Raw genomic sequence first — 18,890 nt, 5'->3', positions numbered from 1 at the left:
CTTTATCACATTGTATTATGATGGCATTAAAGAGTAACTTAACACCAGGCTGAAAAACAGTGTTTCACTGTCCTGCTGTTTAGAATTTCAACCTTCACACCTCTGACCACCTGTCAGTGGTGCTGGGTGTGGTCTGTCACACCTGTAAGCAGAATTAGATTTTCAGAGAGTATTAAGTTACTCTTTAACGACTTGCTATCCAGCAACACAACACAGGAAGTAAGCTAATGTGCATGATCTTCCTGATTGGTTGACCAGAGGAAGCAGTCGTGAGTGAGCGCAACACCAGACCTAAAGGAAATACTGAACAGATCGGCGCTGTAGGCAGTGATTCTGAGGTCTGGAACCAGGTTCCTGTACTTCTGACTACATCAGTGGGTTTCTGATATGTGTTCTGTTGCACCTGTGGCTACAGCACACCGATGCTATCAAGGCATACTGAACACACCAAGTACATTTCTACATCACTTCATCAAAGACCTTTACCACCGGAGGCCAGCAAAATTAGCCTGGTGCCAGACCTCTGAATCACTGCCCATATCTTAATTTTCCTGAGCAGTTCAAATAGCGAATAATTATTCATGAATAATGAAGTGCAACGAAATGACTATATAGTCTTATTACCAAGCGACAGCAAAATTAGATGTTAACAGCAAGGGTTTCTTGTGTAACTAAAAGTCACAGAACAGCAGTGAGTCAGTGCTTTGCCACATACTACACTTTAGGTTCAGTGACTCATAAGACTGTAGCTAAACTGTGAAGGGACAGGCTGCCCGCTAGCTTGTCTAAAATGTATTTAACAGACAACATATGGAACAATGCTCGAGGCAGTCAATAACATTATGCAATTAAAATCGAATAAAGCAGTGCAGGTTATTACATGTGCACAGTTCAGCATACAATTAGCGTCACATTTACAGCCAATCATATTTAGTATTGCTGCCCATGTAAAATTCATCATCAATACTATATGACACAGTAGTAAACAGCCATTGTAAAGTTTTGATTATATGTGTATAGTAAAAGTGTGTTGGCTGATTTTAAAACAGTAATATTGTATTGAATTGTACTTCATAGTCAATGGTTTAAGCAATTCTAATAAATGTCAAAATATAGGGCTTATATAGAGACTACCACCATGTGTATTTATGAGTGTGTGTCTTGTTTGTGTGTTTGTGAACTTGTGTGTGAATCACTCTCCCATGGCCACAGGCCCTCCTGATTTCCTGATATCCTGATTTCCTGATTTCTTGATTCCAGTGCAGAAGTGAAACAATTTCCTTTGCTAAACACTCTCAGCTGATTGAAATCTTTATGAATCCATCTTTACAGGATGAAAGGGGATTTTGACCCAAAGGCATAAAGGAAAAGGCTGGTGGCCAGGCTTCCCACCTCGCTCTTTGTGCCCCAGACCTCCAACCCAGCCACAACCCTCACACAACCTTTTTCCGCCAGTATTTATAATGCATTAAGGCATTATGTAATGACCACGAGTCCAAGACAGCTACAATAGAGCGGCAGCTGTCAGAGCACCAGGATGCCAATTACCACATATGGCCATGTGCCATCACTAGGGCCTCTTTCTGCCTTTCACCTTCTTATGTGCCTATATGGCTCAGAAAATGAACAGGAAAGAAGATAGGAGAAGCCAAGACATAAAGGAAAAGAAAAAAGCAGGAGAAACAAGAGGAGAATGGTGGGAGGATTTTAATGAGGAAGGGAACATGTGTAATGAGAGGGAAAGTAAGAGAAAGCAAAGAGGGAAGATACACACAGAAGACGCGAGGGAAGATTACAAAACCATGGGCAGCCATGATTTATTGAAGGAGTCCAGAGTTCACCCCATCTGTCACATTTATTTCCCACACATTTGTTTCTGGGTAAATGATGTTTACCAATAAAAGCCCATGCAGAGGCACGGGGACGCTTAAATCCTTCCTGAATGAGATATTTTACATCATTCACAATTATTCTTTTATTCAATCATTTTCCAAACCCAATTTTTCCTATTCAGATCTGGCTGGAGGCTATCCCAGCATGCATTGGATGAGGGGAAGGGAAGACAGCCAGGCTGTCACACAAACGGACCAACACATTTATTTTTCACATTAACATTCGACATTGTAGAGTTTTAGTTTTTTATCTTATTTGGATCTCTTTGGACAGTGGAAAGAAAGTGGAGCATCCAGTAGAAACCCAGGTGGATGAAGGGAAAAATCTGTGTTGTACTTTATCTTTGTTTGATTATTTGAGTTTTTTTTAAGTTAAGCAGTTCTTCACTTAAGCATTTTTGTTGAAGGAATAGTTACATTTTTTTGCTTTGTTGCTGAGTTATATAAGAAATCTGATACCACTCTGGTGTCTGTACAGTAAATATGAAGCTACCATCAACAGCCAGTTAGCTTAGCTTAAAAGCATATAGACTGAAAACGGGAGGAAACAGCTTGCCTGATTCTGTCCAAAGGTAACAAAGCTCCCCAAACCTTAGCATGAAAGCAAAGCAAATAAGCTTATCTCCCAGTATGTTGAATTATTCGTTTAAATCCCGTTCTCTAATTCTCTTTTATAGATTGAATGGTGAAGATTAGATACTGTAGCATATGGTCATTGTTTCGTTTATTTTTCTTTTTCTTCACAGGTGCAGGAGTGGCTATGTCTGAACTGTCAGATGCAGAGGGCATTGGGGATGGACATGACCACACCACGCTCCAAGAGTCAGCAACAGATACACTCTCCTTCTAACACAGCCAAACCAGAACTCACACCTGATGCTTCGAGTCAGCCCGCACCCGCACCCGCACCCGCACCCGCACCCGCACCCGCACCCGCACCCCAGACACAGACCCCTCCTCAGACGCAGCCGCCAGCACAAGCTCATCCAGCGCCTGGCCCTCCCAAACAGACTGGTCCAGCTGGCCCAGGTCAGCCACTAGCTAAGCTCCCTCCAGGCGCAGTCCCTCTCCCCGGCATAGCCAAGGCCCCATCCCAGCCTGATCTATCTCGCAGCTCTCCCGCCCACCAACCCCAGCACCCCCGTCAGGACCAGACTCGCAGTGCGGGGAGCTCCCCTTCACGACAGCCCCCACCTCCAGAGCAGACGTTTGGGAAGTTGTTTGGCTTTGGTGCTTCTCTCCTTAACCAAGCCAGCACTCTCATATCTGAGACTACTCAACCCCAACAACAGCACCCAAAACCAACCCCCAAACCAGGAGGACCTCCTGGTCCTGGACCTGGGGCAGGTAAACCCTCAGGACCTCAGCCTACACAACAAGGGCCTCGGGCCCCTGTGCAGCAGCAGCAGCAGCAGCAGCAGCAGCAGCAACAACAGCACGCTCCCCCAGACTCCTCTAAGCCCAAAGCTTGTTGCCCTCTCTGTAAGACAAATCTCAACGTAGGCAACACAGAAGAACAACCCAACTACAACACCTGCACACAGTGCCACTCCCAAGTGTGCAACATGTGTGGATTCAATCCCACTCCACATCTAGTTGAGGTAAGACTTTGATTTGCTCTGTCTGGCTTTCACTTGTGTATAACAAAGTGTCATTTGGTCTCTAACAGCTTGCCCACCATGGATTTGCTAAATGAAATGATTTATTGATGTGTTTTTGTGAAAAATGCTGTGTCACCGTGCAGGTCAGTTGGTTTTGTTATTATCCATTTGTGGCTGTCTGCTCTTGGAGTGAATAGGTGCATTTTACAGAGAAGTCCTGTGTGCATCAATCAAGTACTTGGCTTTAGGTGCTGTCAACAATTGCCTCTGCTCTTTCTGTCTCTGAGGTTCTTCATGATCCTCTTATTGTATGTCTGTGTTGGTTATATAGTTTCCTAGTGTTTTTCTTTAACACAGAGGGATGAACACATTTCTATCAAAATATGTAATGATAAGAACCGTTGAAAAGAACAGGTTGATATTTGAATTTTTTTGGCAGCAGGTTTCTGTATGCAGCTTGTACACACACAGCTTTATGTAAGCCTGTGAGCTTCTTCTCTTTCCTCTCTTTCCTTCTCTGTGTTTCTCAGTCAGGACCTGCTCTGTTCTGCTCTGTCAGGGCCTTTCATGTAGTTAGCAGAGTGAAGTCCGGGCTCTGACTCACCTCATCAGTGCTCGCTCTACCCTGAAGCTGCACTGAAATATATGACCTGATCAAGTTCAATTTAATGGATAATTTTAGTATTGATTAGTCACATCCAGGGGTCAGCTGAGAGTGTATTCCTCCCTTAAGTGCTCCCTTGTCCTCTGTCATGGTGGGAATCCAGTTGGTAAGAACAGGGACTTGCAGTGGCTTCCAGAGCCAGGCAATAACAGAGTTTAATTATGCAAATCAAGTCCAATTGAATGATAGCAGTAATAACAGGCTTTCTGCAGAGCGCTGGCTTTTTATGGGCGAGCCTTGTCTTCCCAGGCATCTGCTTGTCACAGGCACTAGCACAGGCCATTCATAGATTGCTATGGAAACAGAGAGATAATTTGTTTGTCAGGCGTCCTTTTCATGCTTGGCTGATGAGATGCTTTGAGTCTACAAAAACTTTGAGACTGCCGTTGCTCTGTTTTCATGAGAGACTCCGTTATTAGGTGCGTTGTGTTTCTGCTCTGCTGGCCCCATCTGCAACCCAATCCAGCATAAGGTGCATTCTTTCCAAACCCGTGAACAGTTTTTGTTGTCATTCCATGTGAGCTGGCAGGTGGGTTGCTTCAGATTGGGTGAGAACCATTTGGACATGGTGTGAGGCTTTGTACTTTGAATCTAGGTTTCTCAGTTTGATTTCCACAGCCTGTTTGGCACATTCATCCTCCTCATCCTCTCCTAATCTCCCCAAACTTTTCTGTTTCACTGCGTCTGCTTTTTCTTTGTCTTTTCCTGCCTGTTGCAGGCAGAATTATGATCATCTGTCCCTATTCACAAGGGCGTGGTGGCAGAGACTGTAGGTGCCACACTTCTTCGTGTGTGCCGCTGGTCTCTCCATGTGTTTTATAGAGCATCTTGATTTGGATGCAAGACTGGAAAGCCCTTTGAGTTTAATCTGTACTCACAGGCTGAGCAACTGGGTTGAGACTGAACTGAAGAAACCGTTTATCAAATGAAATGTATTGAAAGGACAACAATAACAATAATTATAACAATTAATCTGTATCTCAGTGCTTTCTGAATCTACTATCCTGTCTGTGGTTGTCAGCCCATTGGTTCTTACTGAAGATGTAAATTGAAAAAAGTGTTCAAGAATATATACATTCATTTAGAGGTTAAACTATTTCCTAAAACAGCTGGGCCCTGTAGTTTTTAAGCAGATGGAATTGTATTTGTTGTGGCCAGTTTCACTTGCAGACCTGGTGCTCCAGTGAATACAGCAGCAGAACAGTGTATATGGGCTCAACTAATAAACTACCGAGCCCATGCTCAGCGTAATGAAAAAAGATGTCACCCAGTTCAATGGTGTGGCTCATTTATGTGTTTTTAATAGCTTCTGGACAACAATGGAGGTCTGTGCCACAGAGGAATAAGCTATGTTAGGCTTTGGCTACACAGGCAATACCTGTTCTTTTTAAAATGAGCAAAGAAGTTTAAACTCCTTTTACTTGGATCATGTGTCACCTCACATATAAATGCTGCTGTTTTTTCATCTGCAATAAGAAAACAGTTTTTAGTAAAAAAAAGTCCTCCTGCGATACTCACAGCTCCGGAAATGCTTCCACTAATAGAAAGTGATGATGCAACTGTGGAGAAAACACAAATGAGCTGCTGATTATGTGCCAAAGTAATTGAATCAATTAGAAAAAAACAATAAATGGTTAAATTACAATCTCTATAAAAAGTATGTGGCCAACCTTGGACTTTTTGGGGTTTTGTTTATTTACTACATTAAATGACAATGAATGTGATTATAACAGATAAAAATGGTTCACTCTCTCAAAATCAAAACAAAATGAATCACTAATATTTACCATGCCACATGTAAGCATCGCTTGTAATAGAAATTTTGTAATGGAATTTTCTGCAACAGTAGCGATGACTTTTATGTATCTGTAGCTTGTGATAATCAGAAAAATGTTGGAAATATTCATGAAAATACATTTTCTGTCACCCTATGAGTGACACAATGCATAATTCATTCAGAGCCAATTAGGCAAAGCTGTATCATATAAAAAAAAAATAGTCATCCCCTTTTTAATCTGTGATGAGACGATGAGTGCCAGCGTCTGTGCAAAAAACGAGTGGAAGAACGGGGGAGGAGAGAAAGGGAAGAGGTGATAGATTGAGAAGGAGGAGGAGGAAGAGAGTGAGAATCAGAGATAATGAGTGAGAGGAAGCCAACTGTTTGTTACGTTGCAAAATATTTCACATCAATTAGTGCTGAAAGTCATGTGTGGCTCTGAGTAAATAAGATGTCCTTGTTTTGGGACTGTTTCCTCCCACATTGTGCTGCTCAAGGAGATTAAAACCAACCTTGTGTCATCGTCGACTCCCAAGAGTTTGGCTGTAAATAGAACATAAAATGTTTTCACTGAAGTGTCTGCTGCTCAATCTGACTTACAGTACACCGCATGTCGATCCTCATTCCTAAATCGCTCTGTCTTTGCGTCCACTAGCACAGGCTACTCCAGCCTACCGAAGCAGATGCAGCCATGCCTTAGCTCTTTCTTGACTCTAAATAAAGGTAGAGGTGTTTGACAAAATGCATTACGTTTCAGTCTCCAGCAGTTTCACAGGCTATAACATTATTTTTCCAGTTTTCCCATATGCCGTACGTTTTGTTCCTGTGGTTGGGCAGGTGCTCTGATCTGACTCTGTGTGTCTATTATTGTGATATAGAAGTGTGCCCACTGTTCATAACCAGACGGAGGTCCTGAGTGGATCATTAGTAAAACGACAGAAGTGTAGAAAAAGTGTATAGAAACAGAAAACATAGCTCATTAATAATTCAGTGAGGGAGAACATTATGAATAGTTCATGCAGTGTGGAGCAGTGAGAGAGCTGTGTTTGATTCCTCATGTCACATAAGGTCAGTGTGTGTTGATGCCTGTGTGTTGCATGTGTGTGACAGGAGAAAAAACTTTAGTTTTATTGCAGGTGTCCGTTCGTATGAGGCTGTTAGGTTGAGTATTGGGAGCAGGTTTTATTTGACATGTTACGGTCACATATGATTTAAACACTGGACTTCAACTTGCAAAACCTGTAGTTACTCTTTCAGGAAATATATGTCAAATCAAGTCAAGTCAATTTTTATGTGTATAGGGCCAATTCACAGCATAAGTTATCTCAAGGTACTTTCCAAATAGAGCAGGTATATTTATAAAATTATTTACAGAGACCCACCAATATTTGGTCTTTCATATTAGACATTTTCTTATGACTGCCTTAATGCAAACTTGAACTCCTCCTGGAGCTCATTCCAGATTAATTCCCTCATTTACAGGAGTCTGTTCAGCCTAAACATGCCTCTTCAGCTGCTCAATGAGACTCTGTCTCATCTCCCAGAATATTAAGGTGGATCAGACAAACTTCAGTTTAATATTAGCATTATCCCGGTGATGTGTCAGCAAAGTAAAGTTCAGCTGTGGTCTACCTTGGCTCTGGTCCCTGGTCACAAAGGTTTGTTCTGCCAGAAACAATACAGAGTTGCAGTAAGGCCAGTGTTTAAATAACTTTTTGACATTGACATATTTACCTACAAATAAGTCATTATTTTACATTCTGACTGCTGCTTATCTACTGATTACGTCACTTTTACCAGTATGCAGTCATTGTACTGTGTACAATGAAGCCATACATGCCCACAGGACACACATACATTATATACACTCATACAAAAGAGCACTTTCATGATCTCATTCTGTAATAATCTCAGCTGTGGCAGGGAAATTGCAGTCAGAGACTGTGCAAAGAGAAACCTTTTAACAGTCTGTATCACAGTCAGCAGGAACTGTATATTGGCTCAGTTTTATGTGCCTGGAACACACGATGCAATAAATGATGCGGTTAGCACATGATGAAATTTTGATAATGAGAAATTGCAGATAAGGCAATTTGTAGCACAAGTGGTAACCTTTACAAATGATGTTTAATTTTAAAACATTTCTTCGTGCAAATGGGCCATGATGTTGACTCACTAAAAGAATTGCTTATAACCAGCAGCTACTGAAAGCTATGCACAGACTAAATCCATCTCTTGAATTATAGAAATTCTTGACGGAAATTGTATTAATGTCTATTTTCCATTTAGCACTCCAAATTGCTGGAGCGATCTTGAACACACACCCGGCATACAGTGAACATATGTAAAACATGTACTACTTGTGAATGTGTCACAGCTCTGCAGGAACACAGGTTGCCGCTCTCACACAGAGCCACTGTATAGATGAACATGTCATTCTCATTCTCAAACATGCTGGAAGTGTTTTCTGAAGGTTGGCACCAGCCTGCGTCTCCCTCAGGAGTCCCATCCAAAGCCAGATGGCTGCCGGCATCATGCATCCAAGCCTGCCGTGCTCAGCCTGGCTGCTCCCAAACTGATGATGCTACGCCATCACAGACTCAAACAACCACCCAGCCTCAATCAGCTGCTTTCCGCCTTTTAATACCTCCATGTCCCTGTGCACTGCGTGTGCTTATCCATGTCAGCGTACATACAGTACTGGTCTGAGGCACAAGAATCCAGAGTCACACGCCCACATGCATCTTACACATGCTGTACACGTCAGCATGCATTTATTCACACCCACGGAAACACAGTGCTGCGGACTGACATTCACTGGGACTTGAATAATATTATAACAAAGTATACAGTCTTTGTAAGTTCACTATTGAAATGATTGTGTTTAGTTCTTTTGTGAATTCGGGCAGAAATTGTTTTATTTGTAGTTAACAAATACTATCAATAATAACGCCATTATATTAATAGAGTAGATGACAGATGATTTTACTACCTGTTACTTCTTATGATTTCAGTTATTTTTGCAGTTGTTGCGTAGGATCGTGCTACTGACTACAATTTTAAAATGGTAGCTGATCTAGCAAGAAGTAAAAAATTTTCCAGCTCTGCAAACACCCACATACACACTCACATACACCACAGACGCCCACTCACAGTATTGTACTTACTGTACAGTAATTTCTTATTTCAACTGTATTAAATGGGTGACCTGTGTGATCCTGACTTGCCTCGCTGTAAAACTGACATTTTACCAAAAGCAGGGATAGATTCGTCTTCTAAATATTTCATTGTTGGCTTGTACCTTAGTTTATTTCTGCCCTTTTTTCCCCCCCAAATATTTTTAGTTCTCCATGCCAGATGCATGAAGTGTTCCCTTTGACTTGTCATTCTTTAATGTGACACTGTGGTTGTTTTGTCCTCTCGTCTCTCTTTTTTCAGTTGTGCTTAGGATGGATCTACGCATGCAGCCTCCTCCTCCTCTTTGCACGTTTCACTGCTCTTCTCACTCCGTTTACATTCCTCTTCTTCCTGTCTGCATGCCTTAGTTGGAGACTGCTTGCTTTTGACACATTGATTGAATTGGCAATTACTTCTGGTTGAATCACTCACGGTTGACATTGCAACACGGGTACTCAGACCTCTTGATTTAGTCTGCGATCTGTTGATTTAGCAGCAACATCAGGGCGAGCATTTTAAAACCCCCTGCCCATAATAAGACAGAGTATTTATAAATTTATAAGAGGTGATACAGACACAAACAAAGAAAAAGAGACAGAGAGGGGGCTATGTTTCTTTGTGTGTGTGTGTGTGTGTGTGTGTGTGTGTGTGTGTGTGTGTGTGGTGTGTGTGTGTGTGTGTGTGTGTGTGTGTGAGTGTGTGTGAGTGTGTGCATGCGTGCATGCGTGTGTGTGTGTATGTGTTCTCCATGGTGGGGGGAGACTTGTGGAAGGAGCTAATAGTTGAGAGTGTTTCTAATCCTTGTTGAGGGAGTGTAGTGATCCCCTTGAGTATGGTGCTTAACCCCAACACACCATTGTAAAGATCCACCCACACAAATAAGTGCCATCTGAGGATAGTAAGCCTTGTTGGATGATTAAACTGAGACAATGCCATTTTGACTTTGTCTGATATTAGACTGTATTGGGGAAACAAAGGTTTTCCACCTAAATTCGGTATTTCCAATGAGGCAGTGCATGTTGAGTTTAAATTACATGAGGCATGTTTACTCCAAATCCTTGGTCCACAGTTGACTCACTGATATAATTCAGTGTGTGACTGTGCTGCTTCATGACAGGAAGATGATGTGATGTACAGCAATGACTGTTTCCTGTTGAGATTATGTGGCACCCAGCACAGATGGCTCGCTGGTTTGGAGGCTTAAATGCCACTCACTCTCATCTCTGGGACCTTTGTGTTTGGCAGCAGGCTCTGGACTCAGACTGAGCTGGAGTTGCATACACTTTGTCTAAACTCCTGTTTATAACAGATCTTCTGAGAGTACCAAAGGCAATGCTCCCAGAACTGCGTTTTCACTCCAGTCCTATTTTTTTGTGCCTTTTAAGATTTTTGACATTTTTTCACCGGCTCTGTTTTGCCTGATTCTAAACCTGGGAGAGACAGGAAATAGAGGAGGGTGAGAGGAAAATCTACAGTCACTAGCACCTTTTGACACAGCGATTGCATTGTATGTGCCTTATTCTGCTAAGCCAAGAGTTCATTTTTCATGAGATGTCTTTGAGGTCAACCTCGACCTGTTCCAAGCCCCTCCTGCACCAGCAGTAATATCAGCCCTTTTGATGAATGACTATCTGAGGAGCACAGTGACCGTATTGAACTTGAATTACCCATCCAGTCCTTTTCTGCGGTTCTATCTTCAAATGCCCTTCCTCTCCTACCTTGTGAGCGAATGTGCTATGAGGCCTACAAGGGACCTCAGCATTGGCTTAATCACCTCTTCAGAACTCATCATCTTCAAGGCCTGGTGGCTATGCTAACAAGCTTTAGCGATGCTCCAGGGGCCCCTGGCAGCGCCGTGTCTATCCACGCTGTCAGAGCAACAGAGGTGGGCCAGAGCAGTCCTCCAACCCTCCTGTCTCAACATATCACTTCACCCACCTCATCGTTTCTGCCGCTCTCTCTTCCCCGCAGCACCTCAGGCATGCGACTACTCCCTAATGCTGGCATTAGAAAAAGAAGGAGGGGGTTAGTTAAGTGTGCGCTATGCTTAGAGGCTGCAAATACTAAAAGGCCAGCGACACAAACGTGAGATTATAGAACAGAGACGTGTGGTTGTATGTCAAGGGAACAAAAAAACACAGCCAGACAGCTATAATGAAAGGGAGCAGGAGATTGAGAGACAAAATGAAAGAGATAAAGCTCACTGATCACTCAGATATTACATTTAACCCCTTGCTAATCTTCTCAGTGCTGCAGCTGTCAGGCAGCAGTGTAGTGGAGATGACCAGATCAGTTAGTGAGGGTCTGGGATGCTGCTCTGAGCAGACGCCTCACAACAATAACAACAACTGGAAAAGCAGCATGAAGACCATGACACTCAGTCAGAGAGATGGTCCGCCCACTGCCTCCATCCGTGAAGACACCGGGACTCCACTGCCAGTGCAGTTTGCTGCTGGGGGCGTGAGACAACAGTTATAGGAAAGGTGATAGTTCCTAATGGGTTCACTTGGTCGCTGTTGTTTATCTGCATTCTTTTAAACATTTCACCTCTCACCGGAACACATACAGCTTCTTTGTCTCCAACATATGTTTGGTTAATTTTTTCTTTTTTTCCGGAGTGCTGGCTTAGTGTGCTGTGCAAGAGGCAGCAGAGAGATGTCTGATCAATATACTACCTGCAATTTTAACTTCCTCTACATCTCCTGAAAACCACTCACAGCCCGCCGCATGGCATGCCACCCTTTTCATCCTTCCACTAACAGCTGTAATGGGTAAAATGGCCACAGTACAAAGTGAAATATATTTCATATGGACATGTCAGCCTCTTAAATGGCTTAGATAGCCCCCACAGGAGTTAATGTTGTCCCCTATGATCAGTTAAAAGCCTTTTTTTGCCAAAGTTGAGACATGAACAAGTGATTTTCAGACAAAGCATGAGACAAGTTCAAAGTGGCAGCCAGATATCATTAAATGATTGTTGTCACGTGTGTAAAGCTTTTACTGTGTCTGTTCTTTAAAGGCCCTGCTAATCTATTTTCTCAGTGTCTTAATGCGAGCAATGAGTTTCTACATGATCACAATTTTCTCTCTTTAAATTACAATCATTTGGTTATTTGATGTGAGAGTTTCCTGTTTTTGTGTTTCTGTCTTTGTTCTTATCACCGGTTTGGGACCGGTGATGTCACACATTTCTTTCCACCAATGAGGATTTAGCAACATCTGAATCAAATGTGATGACAGTTGTGCAGTTGTTTTGCTTCAGTTGTCAGGTCACTGTCAATCACATCTGATCAAACCACACTGACACAGTCGCGAAGAAGCAAATTAAACTCTTAGATAACATTTAAAGACATTTGGCTTTGATTGCTGTGCATTTAGTGATTAACATGTAATATCTAATTACTATTTAAGTCAATTTCCTTTAAATGTAAATTACACATTTCTCAGTTTTGACAAAGTATATCAGATAGATAGAACCCCTGTTTTATTAAAAAACAGGGTTTTTCAAATAACTTTTCTTTGTGACCGTCCTGTGACTGCTGCTGTAATTGACAATTGAATAGTGGGTTATGTCACTCCATTTTAGGAAGTCACTACTCCCCCCATATGTACAAGGCCTACACTCACTCAGAGGATGTTGATACTCATACTGACATACAGAGCTGCTAATCTACTTAAAAAATGTACATACGTCTGCAATGACCAAGTAGACATATATTTTTGCTGGGCTTGCTCCTGTAAAGTTGTCATCCCGCCGGTTGATAGGTTACAGCTTGAGTAACTTGTCTGAAAGACTAATGTGTGATACATGAACTGTATTTTCTTGGCTGCTAGCTGTGGATTTGGCCGGGAGGAGTATTAGAAACTCATCTAAAATAAAGCAGAGCTGAGGAGACAGCCTGATTAACTTGTCCTGGGGACAGACATATGTGACGAGACACATGACTTGTTTGGGCTCGGCTGCCAGCCGCAGTGTAAAATAGGCTTGTTTGGCTGCAGCTTGATTAACATTTTGGAAAACAGATGCATGTTTAGAGGCCTGACTTTTGTTTTTGCCACTGCCTTTATTCTGTTTGTGCTTCGGAGGAGTTTTCAAAATGCACATTTGACTGTTTAATCCTGTGTGTCCATGGGAGTGAGCAAGTTACCCATGGCATCACCCGTTCTCTGTAAACTGTTGCAGACAAACTATACTCTTATTGACTAATGCATACATCTGACTTATTCTCACTCAGTCACACTGGTGTTTTATTATCTTGGTGACATTCAGCCTGTATGCTGATTAAAGTCCGCAAAGATGGAGAATGGTAAATGCGTCAGGAAATGTGACTGTATAATCAAGGAAGTAGGTAGATACGAGGTAGGAAGGTGAAAATAATGCACATCAAAGACCTCTGATTATACTGACTGCGTTAAAGAGTTTGACCACAGAGAAAAGTGCATTCACTAAACTAAGTGGACCTGTGTGCTGCTGCTCTGGGTGCTTTTTAAGCGAGATTGCAAAGGGATAAACACTGCAATTCATCTTGAATATTCTTAGGGCAAATTAGCAGAGCTGGTCTAAAAGGCTTTTTTTTTTAAAATACGGAAACAGTCAAATACCACCCTTTGCCTTCAGAACAGCTTCAGTCCTTCTTTGAATGCTGTCTTACAAGTCCTGAAGTGTGTGAAGTGGGATATTGGATTGTTCTTGTCCTCTAGGAAAGATTTCACTTCTTTGAAGGATGGAGGAGGTGGCTCCACTGATTCTCTCTGAAAGTTCCAGTTCTATTTAGCTGTGGCGGAGGCGATGGATTAGAATTATTACATGCTTTGTTTAGTAGTTTAGTACCTTGGCCATGATACTCTGGAGTATCAATGAGGCTGTCCCGGTTAAATAAAGGTTAAATAAAAAAAATTTCAAATCATACCACATATTATGCTTGATTTTTGCAGATTTTTTCATATGGAGATGGCTCCTGATACCTTAATAGATTGAAAACTATTGGACAGTAATAGGCCTTGTGCTTTAAAGGCATCCTATGGCTTCCCCCAAATGTAAACCTGCCCAGATGTAGAAATGGTAAAAATATCATTCACCAGCCTATATCTGTGTCTGATTCACTACAAGAAGGACTTATTTTAGAAACATCCTCTCAGAAAAGATCCGGGGTCACTTGGACGTGTTGGTAGTTGATACACCGTCGTGTTTATGTATCATGAGCCCCCTGCTGAGGCGGGACAGTCTCACAGGTCAGGTCGGCCCCTGTGTGTGCTGGGCAAAAAGAGAGCACCTGTTGCCCCCTGTTGAATCAAATAGAAACAGACAGAATAAGTAAATAAAGAGCAGAAAACATGACCTGACCCTGTGCTACTCTGTCCCTGGAGAGACATCAGACACACACACACTTAATGGCAAATGACTCACTGTTGTCCTGCAGCAACACATTCTGCTGGAGAGATTGTGAGTCCTTCCCACAAAAAAAAAGTTATTTCACATGTAGTCTGCCACTGTTTCATAACATGCTTCTACAGTAAACACCTTGGTGAGGTGCTTGTTATCTGCCGTGTTTTGTACTTGAGACTAGAATTGGACATTAATAGAATTGTATTATTTTCCAATCTGAAAAGCTATTCACCGGGACACGATTCTTTGAATATGACCTTGTTCAGACTGATTTGATGTTGTTCTTATAAAAATAATCTCAGTGTCTACTTAGGAAATTGGCCTAATGTCCATGCCACTGTTCTTGAAAACCAGTGACTCTGAAGTAGAGGAGGGGGAAGTATTCATTCAGAGCAATGTAGTGTTGATATACTGTCAATACCTGCAACACCTGGAGATATCTGCAATACTCCCTCTGATGATCATCTAACTATACTTTGTATATTCATCTTCAGTGCCCTGTGTTCGACTGTATGTGAGAGACTGTGACTATAGTTGAGGCCTGCTTGCTCAGTGGATGATCCTTCATTTCCTGTCTAATCCACAGGCCTGACCACGTGTCCCCATTGAAGGAGTCCCAGGGGATTGACCTATATACCTGCTGACTCTTACTGACCTGTCACAGCCGTGGCATGGCGTGGCCCAGCCTGACACACTGCTGTGACATGTGCTCGCTCACGCTTCGCACTGCGCACTTGGTAGCCTTAAACCACTGTTCATTCAGATTGTGTACAATGGAAATGGACACTGTGGTTTAAAGGGCCCTAATAGGCCTTTTATAGAGTAATCGGCCCTGCTGCTTTTTGATTCTTATTCTGCATTTTGTTGCACTGAAATCAGGATTGAATACAGTGAGTATGGTTATTTGTAGTCGATTTTATCTTAGGTGAATTTAAACCACGACTGCTGCTTTTGCATTTTTGTTTACATTTCTTTATGTGCATACCTAACATGCAGTGTGTTTAGATGTTCCTGTGCACCTTTTCTGACATTGAAAGTGTATGTGTGTCTGTGTTTGTGTGTGTTTGTGTGTGTGTGTGTGTGTGTGTGTGTGTGTGTCTGTGTGTGTGTGTGTGTGTGTGCACGCGACTACGTGTCTGGGCACCAAACTGTGCATGACATATTTCCCCAGTCACCTTAAGCTCACCCTATTCACACCTGCTTGGCAGCACGCCCCTGTGCACGTGGTAGTTAATAATTTACACTGACCCTCTGCTCCCCTGACCTTCACTTGTTACAAATTAATTATGACCACCTCTGTTGTATGCCTCATTAATCTCTGTAAGACGCAGAACTTGAAGGATTATTATGGTGATTTCTGCCTTTGTTGTTTCATAGTTATCCTCTTTATTTCAGTCCTTTGTTGCTACTTTGAAGCTAGACGTGGCCTGTCACTTTTGTCGTGCATTGTCAAAAAATAATTAATATTCAGGTAATGACCGAGGCTGGTTTGATGGGAAAGATAAAGCTCTTATTGAATTATTTTGGGAATGTAAGAGGGGGGACAGACAAAGTATGACATTTAGAAGTATAACTCTGAGGATAGAGGATTACACATGATGGGTGATTATGTTGCTGCTAATATTTAATATTGCCGTGCATTTCTTTCATGTTTCTGGCGGTTGTCTTTCCCAGCAGAAAGTTTGTATCCACCTTTTTCTAACAGAGCCTCAATTTTCTTTTATATTCATGATTTCCACTGTGACATGAAAACTACAAGTGTCACGTCATGTCATGCTTTATCCTCCACTGATAACTTCAGCAACAGCATGCTATAAGCCCCCCTACCATTACAATCTTAAACTTGTGCTTTTTGAAAGACTACACCTCACATGTGGGAAATTATCTTCCTGTCTTTCCTGGTAATGAGCACCTAAAATATTATATCTCAGTGAGGTTTGTGACTGCGCTTAATGACAGCTGACATTTCTTGCTCACAGCTTGTGGTCTGGTTCCTGGCAGAGAAACCATGCGGGGGACAGACTCTCGCTGTGAGATGACTGACAGTGAGAGGGGAATACTGAGGTTGTGTATGGTTACACACAGTAAGTCTGCTTGCACATGTGTTGCTACACCTTGCTGATCAGCATATCAAAAATATATATGGTGTGTGTGTGTGTGTGTGTGTGTGTGTGTGTGTGTGTGTGTGTGTGTGTGTGTGTCAGAAGTAGGACAGAGGGGTGTGACTGCCACCCGCAATTGAACAGGGAATAAGTGCTAAGATGGCATTTAAAAGGTTGGTGTTAAATATGCAGCCTACACCAAGTGCAATTTTTAGCAGGATGCTTGAATCCGACTTCGTGAGTGCACTGTTTGTTTTTCTGTTGTGCGCGTTCATGTTGTTGTGTGGGTGTGTATGCTCCCACAGGACTCCATATCTCTCTCTAAAATGCCGCGCTCTCTGGCTCCCTCCATGGGTAGGAAGTGATCAAGCTTTCCACAGACCTCTTCCCTCACCAGCAGTTTGGCTCTGTAGCACTTCAGTACATTTTTGTTATTTCATGATCGCAACTAAAAAAAAAAGAGAAACCGTGAGATTTATGATCAGGACTGTTTGAGTTGAGCTGTTGAACAAAGTGACCAGTCAAGGGGAGAAAAAAAAAAGGTGTGACGTGCAGTACAGTATCAGACAAATCACAGAGTCCACCGGGGGTATTCTTAGTAGGGATCTCTCCCTGAAGAAAACGTTTTCCAACAGCGCCCTCTTCTCAGATAGATAAACTTCAACTATCAAAGTTGTTAAGGTCAACTAGAAGGTGGAGTCACTGGCACACCAAGAGTTTAAAATGTATGCAAAAATAAATCAATCACTGCTTCACTATTATTCAGAAGAAAGAAACGAAGAGAAATAACCGACATGTACAAAGAACAAACATTTAACAATACATGTACAATGTACTGCCTCAAATGTCCCTGTTATTGTTTTTCACATTGAATGTACCAAGAGGCACTTCCAACATGTTGGAACAAGTGACGGTACCCTACAGTAAGAGTGACGTCACTCTGAGGAAAGGCATTGGATGTCTAAAGGTAAACTGCTGCATAGAGAAACAATCTTTAAAGCAGCTACAATCAGCATTTTGATATAAACAACGGTTCCCATGACCCTTTCATATGTGAAATGCTCTGCAGTTCACTTCAACTTCATAGCTTCTTTCAGCTCATTGTTTGGGTTTTGATTCAGCATCATTATAAGGCTGTTTTCTGCAAAAAAAAAAAAAACAAACAAACTGTATGCTACCTGCCCAATGCAGACGGCACACAGAGAAAGTTAGCAACTAGCTGGTGGAGCATTTAGCAGCTAAATAGCCAGATATTTTTCTCAGGAGTTGGTGGACAGCAAACCAGCACTAAGAAAAGAGTGAATAATTAACATGTGATGAATGCTAATGTTGCACCGTAACTGGACACAATTGGTTTTCCATTTAAACATAAATGGTAGTAACATGACAATGTTGTGTTTAGAGCTTGTTTTTGCTGCCTCCAAGTGGCCAAAAATCAGTTGTTGCAGGAGACTCAGATTGGGATTCTTCGCTGTTTGATATTTGATAATTACCACGTTAACCGATAATGAAAATAATACTTAGTTGCAGCCTAAATGTTTTTATAAATGTGATATCTTTTTTGGATTCTTGTACTTGTGGAAGTGTGTAAATGGTTGATTAGTATGCAAACTACAGAAAATAAATCAAGGCAGTTTGAAATCCTCCTTTGAGACACACTCTGAAAGACATTCTGCAGGGGTTTGCAATTTATTTTTTATTTTTCTGTGAAAGTTTGCCTAAAGTAAGTCAGCTACTTTTTGTACTTCATACTTGTCGTGTTTTTTTTTTTTTTTACAACATCTACAACACCTTTTATAGCCTGGAGTTCATCTGCTGCTTTGAGTACTTGGTCTTCTCGCTTCATTACATTTGAGCTTTTTTTTTTTTTTTTTTAGCCTTTACTGTGGATCATTCCAAATTGAGAGAGTCAGAAAACATGGTGGGATTTTAATTCATGGTGGGACATTCCTTAATCAAATGAGCCACTTTGAAGCCCCATCTGTTCACTTTTAATTTGTCGTTCACCTACCTGCATTTAGGTTGTCATTAGCTTTTTGCAGTCTGGGTAATTGATATACATGTGATTTCCTTCCTGACTCTGGTAGTTTCCTTCATTACATAATTTGGTGAATTTATACCCGACCACACCTGCATAGACTTTGGACAGATTCTTATGCACATATTTGCACACACACACATACAGTGTGTTCCCACACCCACTTTGTGTGAGTGATCAGTGCTGTAATGTCTCAGCAAGCTCCTCTGAAAGTGGGATCAATCTATAAGAATGGGATCAATCTGTCTGACCT

At 41.9% G+C, this 18,890-nt stretch overlaps 1 protein-coding gene across 3 annotated transcripts in view; it reads left to right on the top strand.

The window, feature by feature from the left end:
* The window catches only part of bsnb (bassoon (presynaptic cytomatrix protein) b), a 64,717-nt gene that overhangs the window by 20,239 nt on the left and 25,588 nt on the right, over positions 1-18,890 (top strand). For all 3 annotated transcript variants that reach the window (XM_056394327.1, XM_056394318.1, XM_056394308.1), the window contains exon 3: positions 2,639-3,493. In XM_056394327.1, coding sequence (XP_056250302.1) covers positions 2,639-3,493 — 855 coding nt within the window. The remainder of the gene's footprint in view (positions 1-2,638; positions 3,494-18,890) is intronic.

This window comes from Seriola aureovittata, chromosome 2 (genome assembly GCF_021018895.1).
Source record: "Seriola aureovittata isolate HTS-2021-v1 ecotype China chromosome 2, ASM2101889v1, whole genome shotgun sequence".
Classification (NCBI taxonomy): domain Eukaryota; kingdom Metazoa; phylum Chordata; class Actinopteri; order Carangiformes; family Carangidae; genus Seriola; species Seriola aureovittata.
This window is presented reverse-complemented; position numbering and strand designations above follow the sequence as displayed.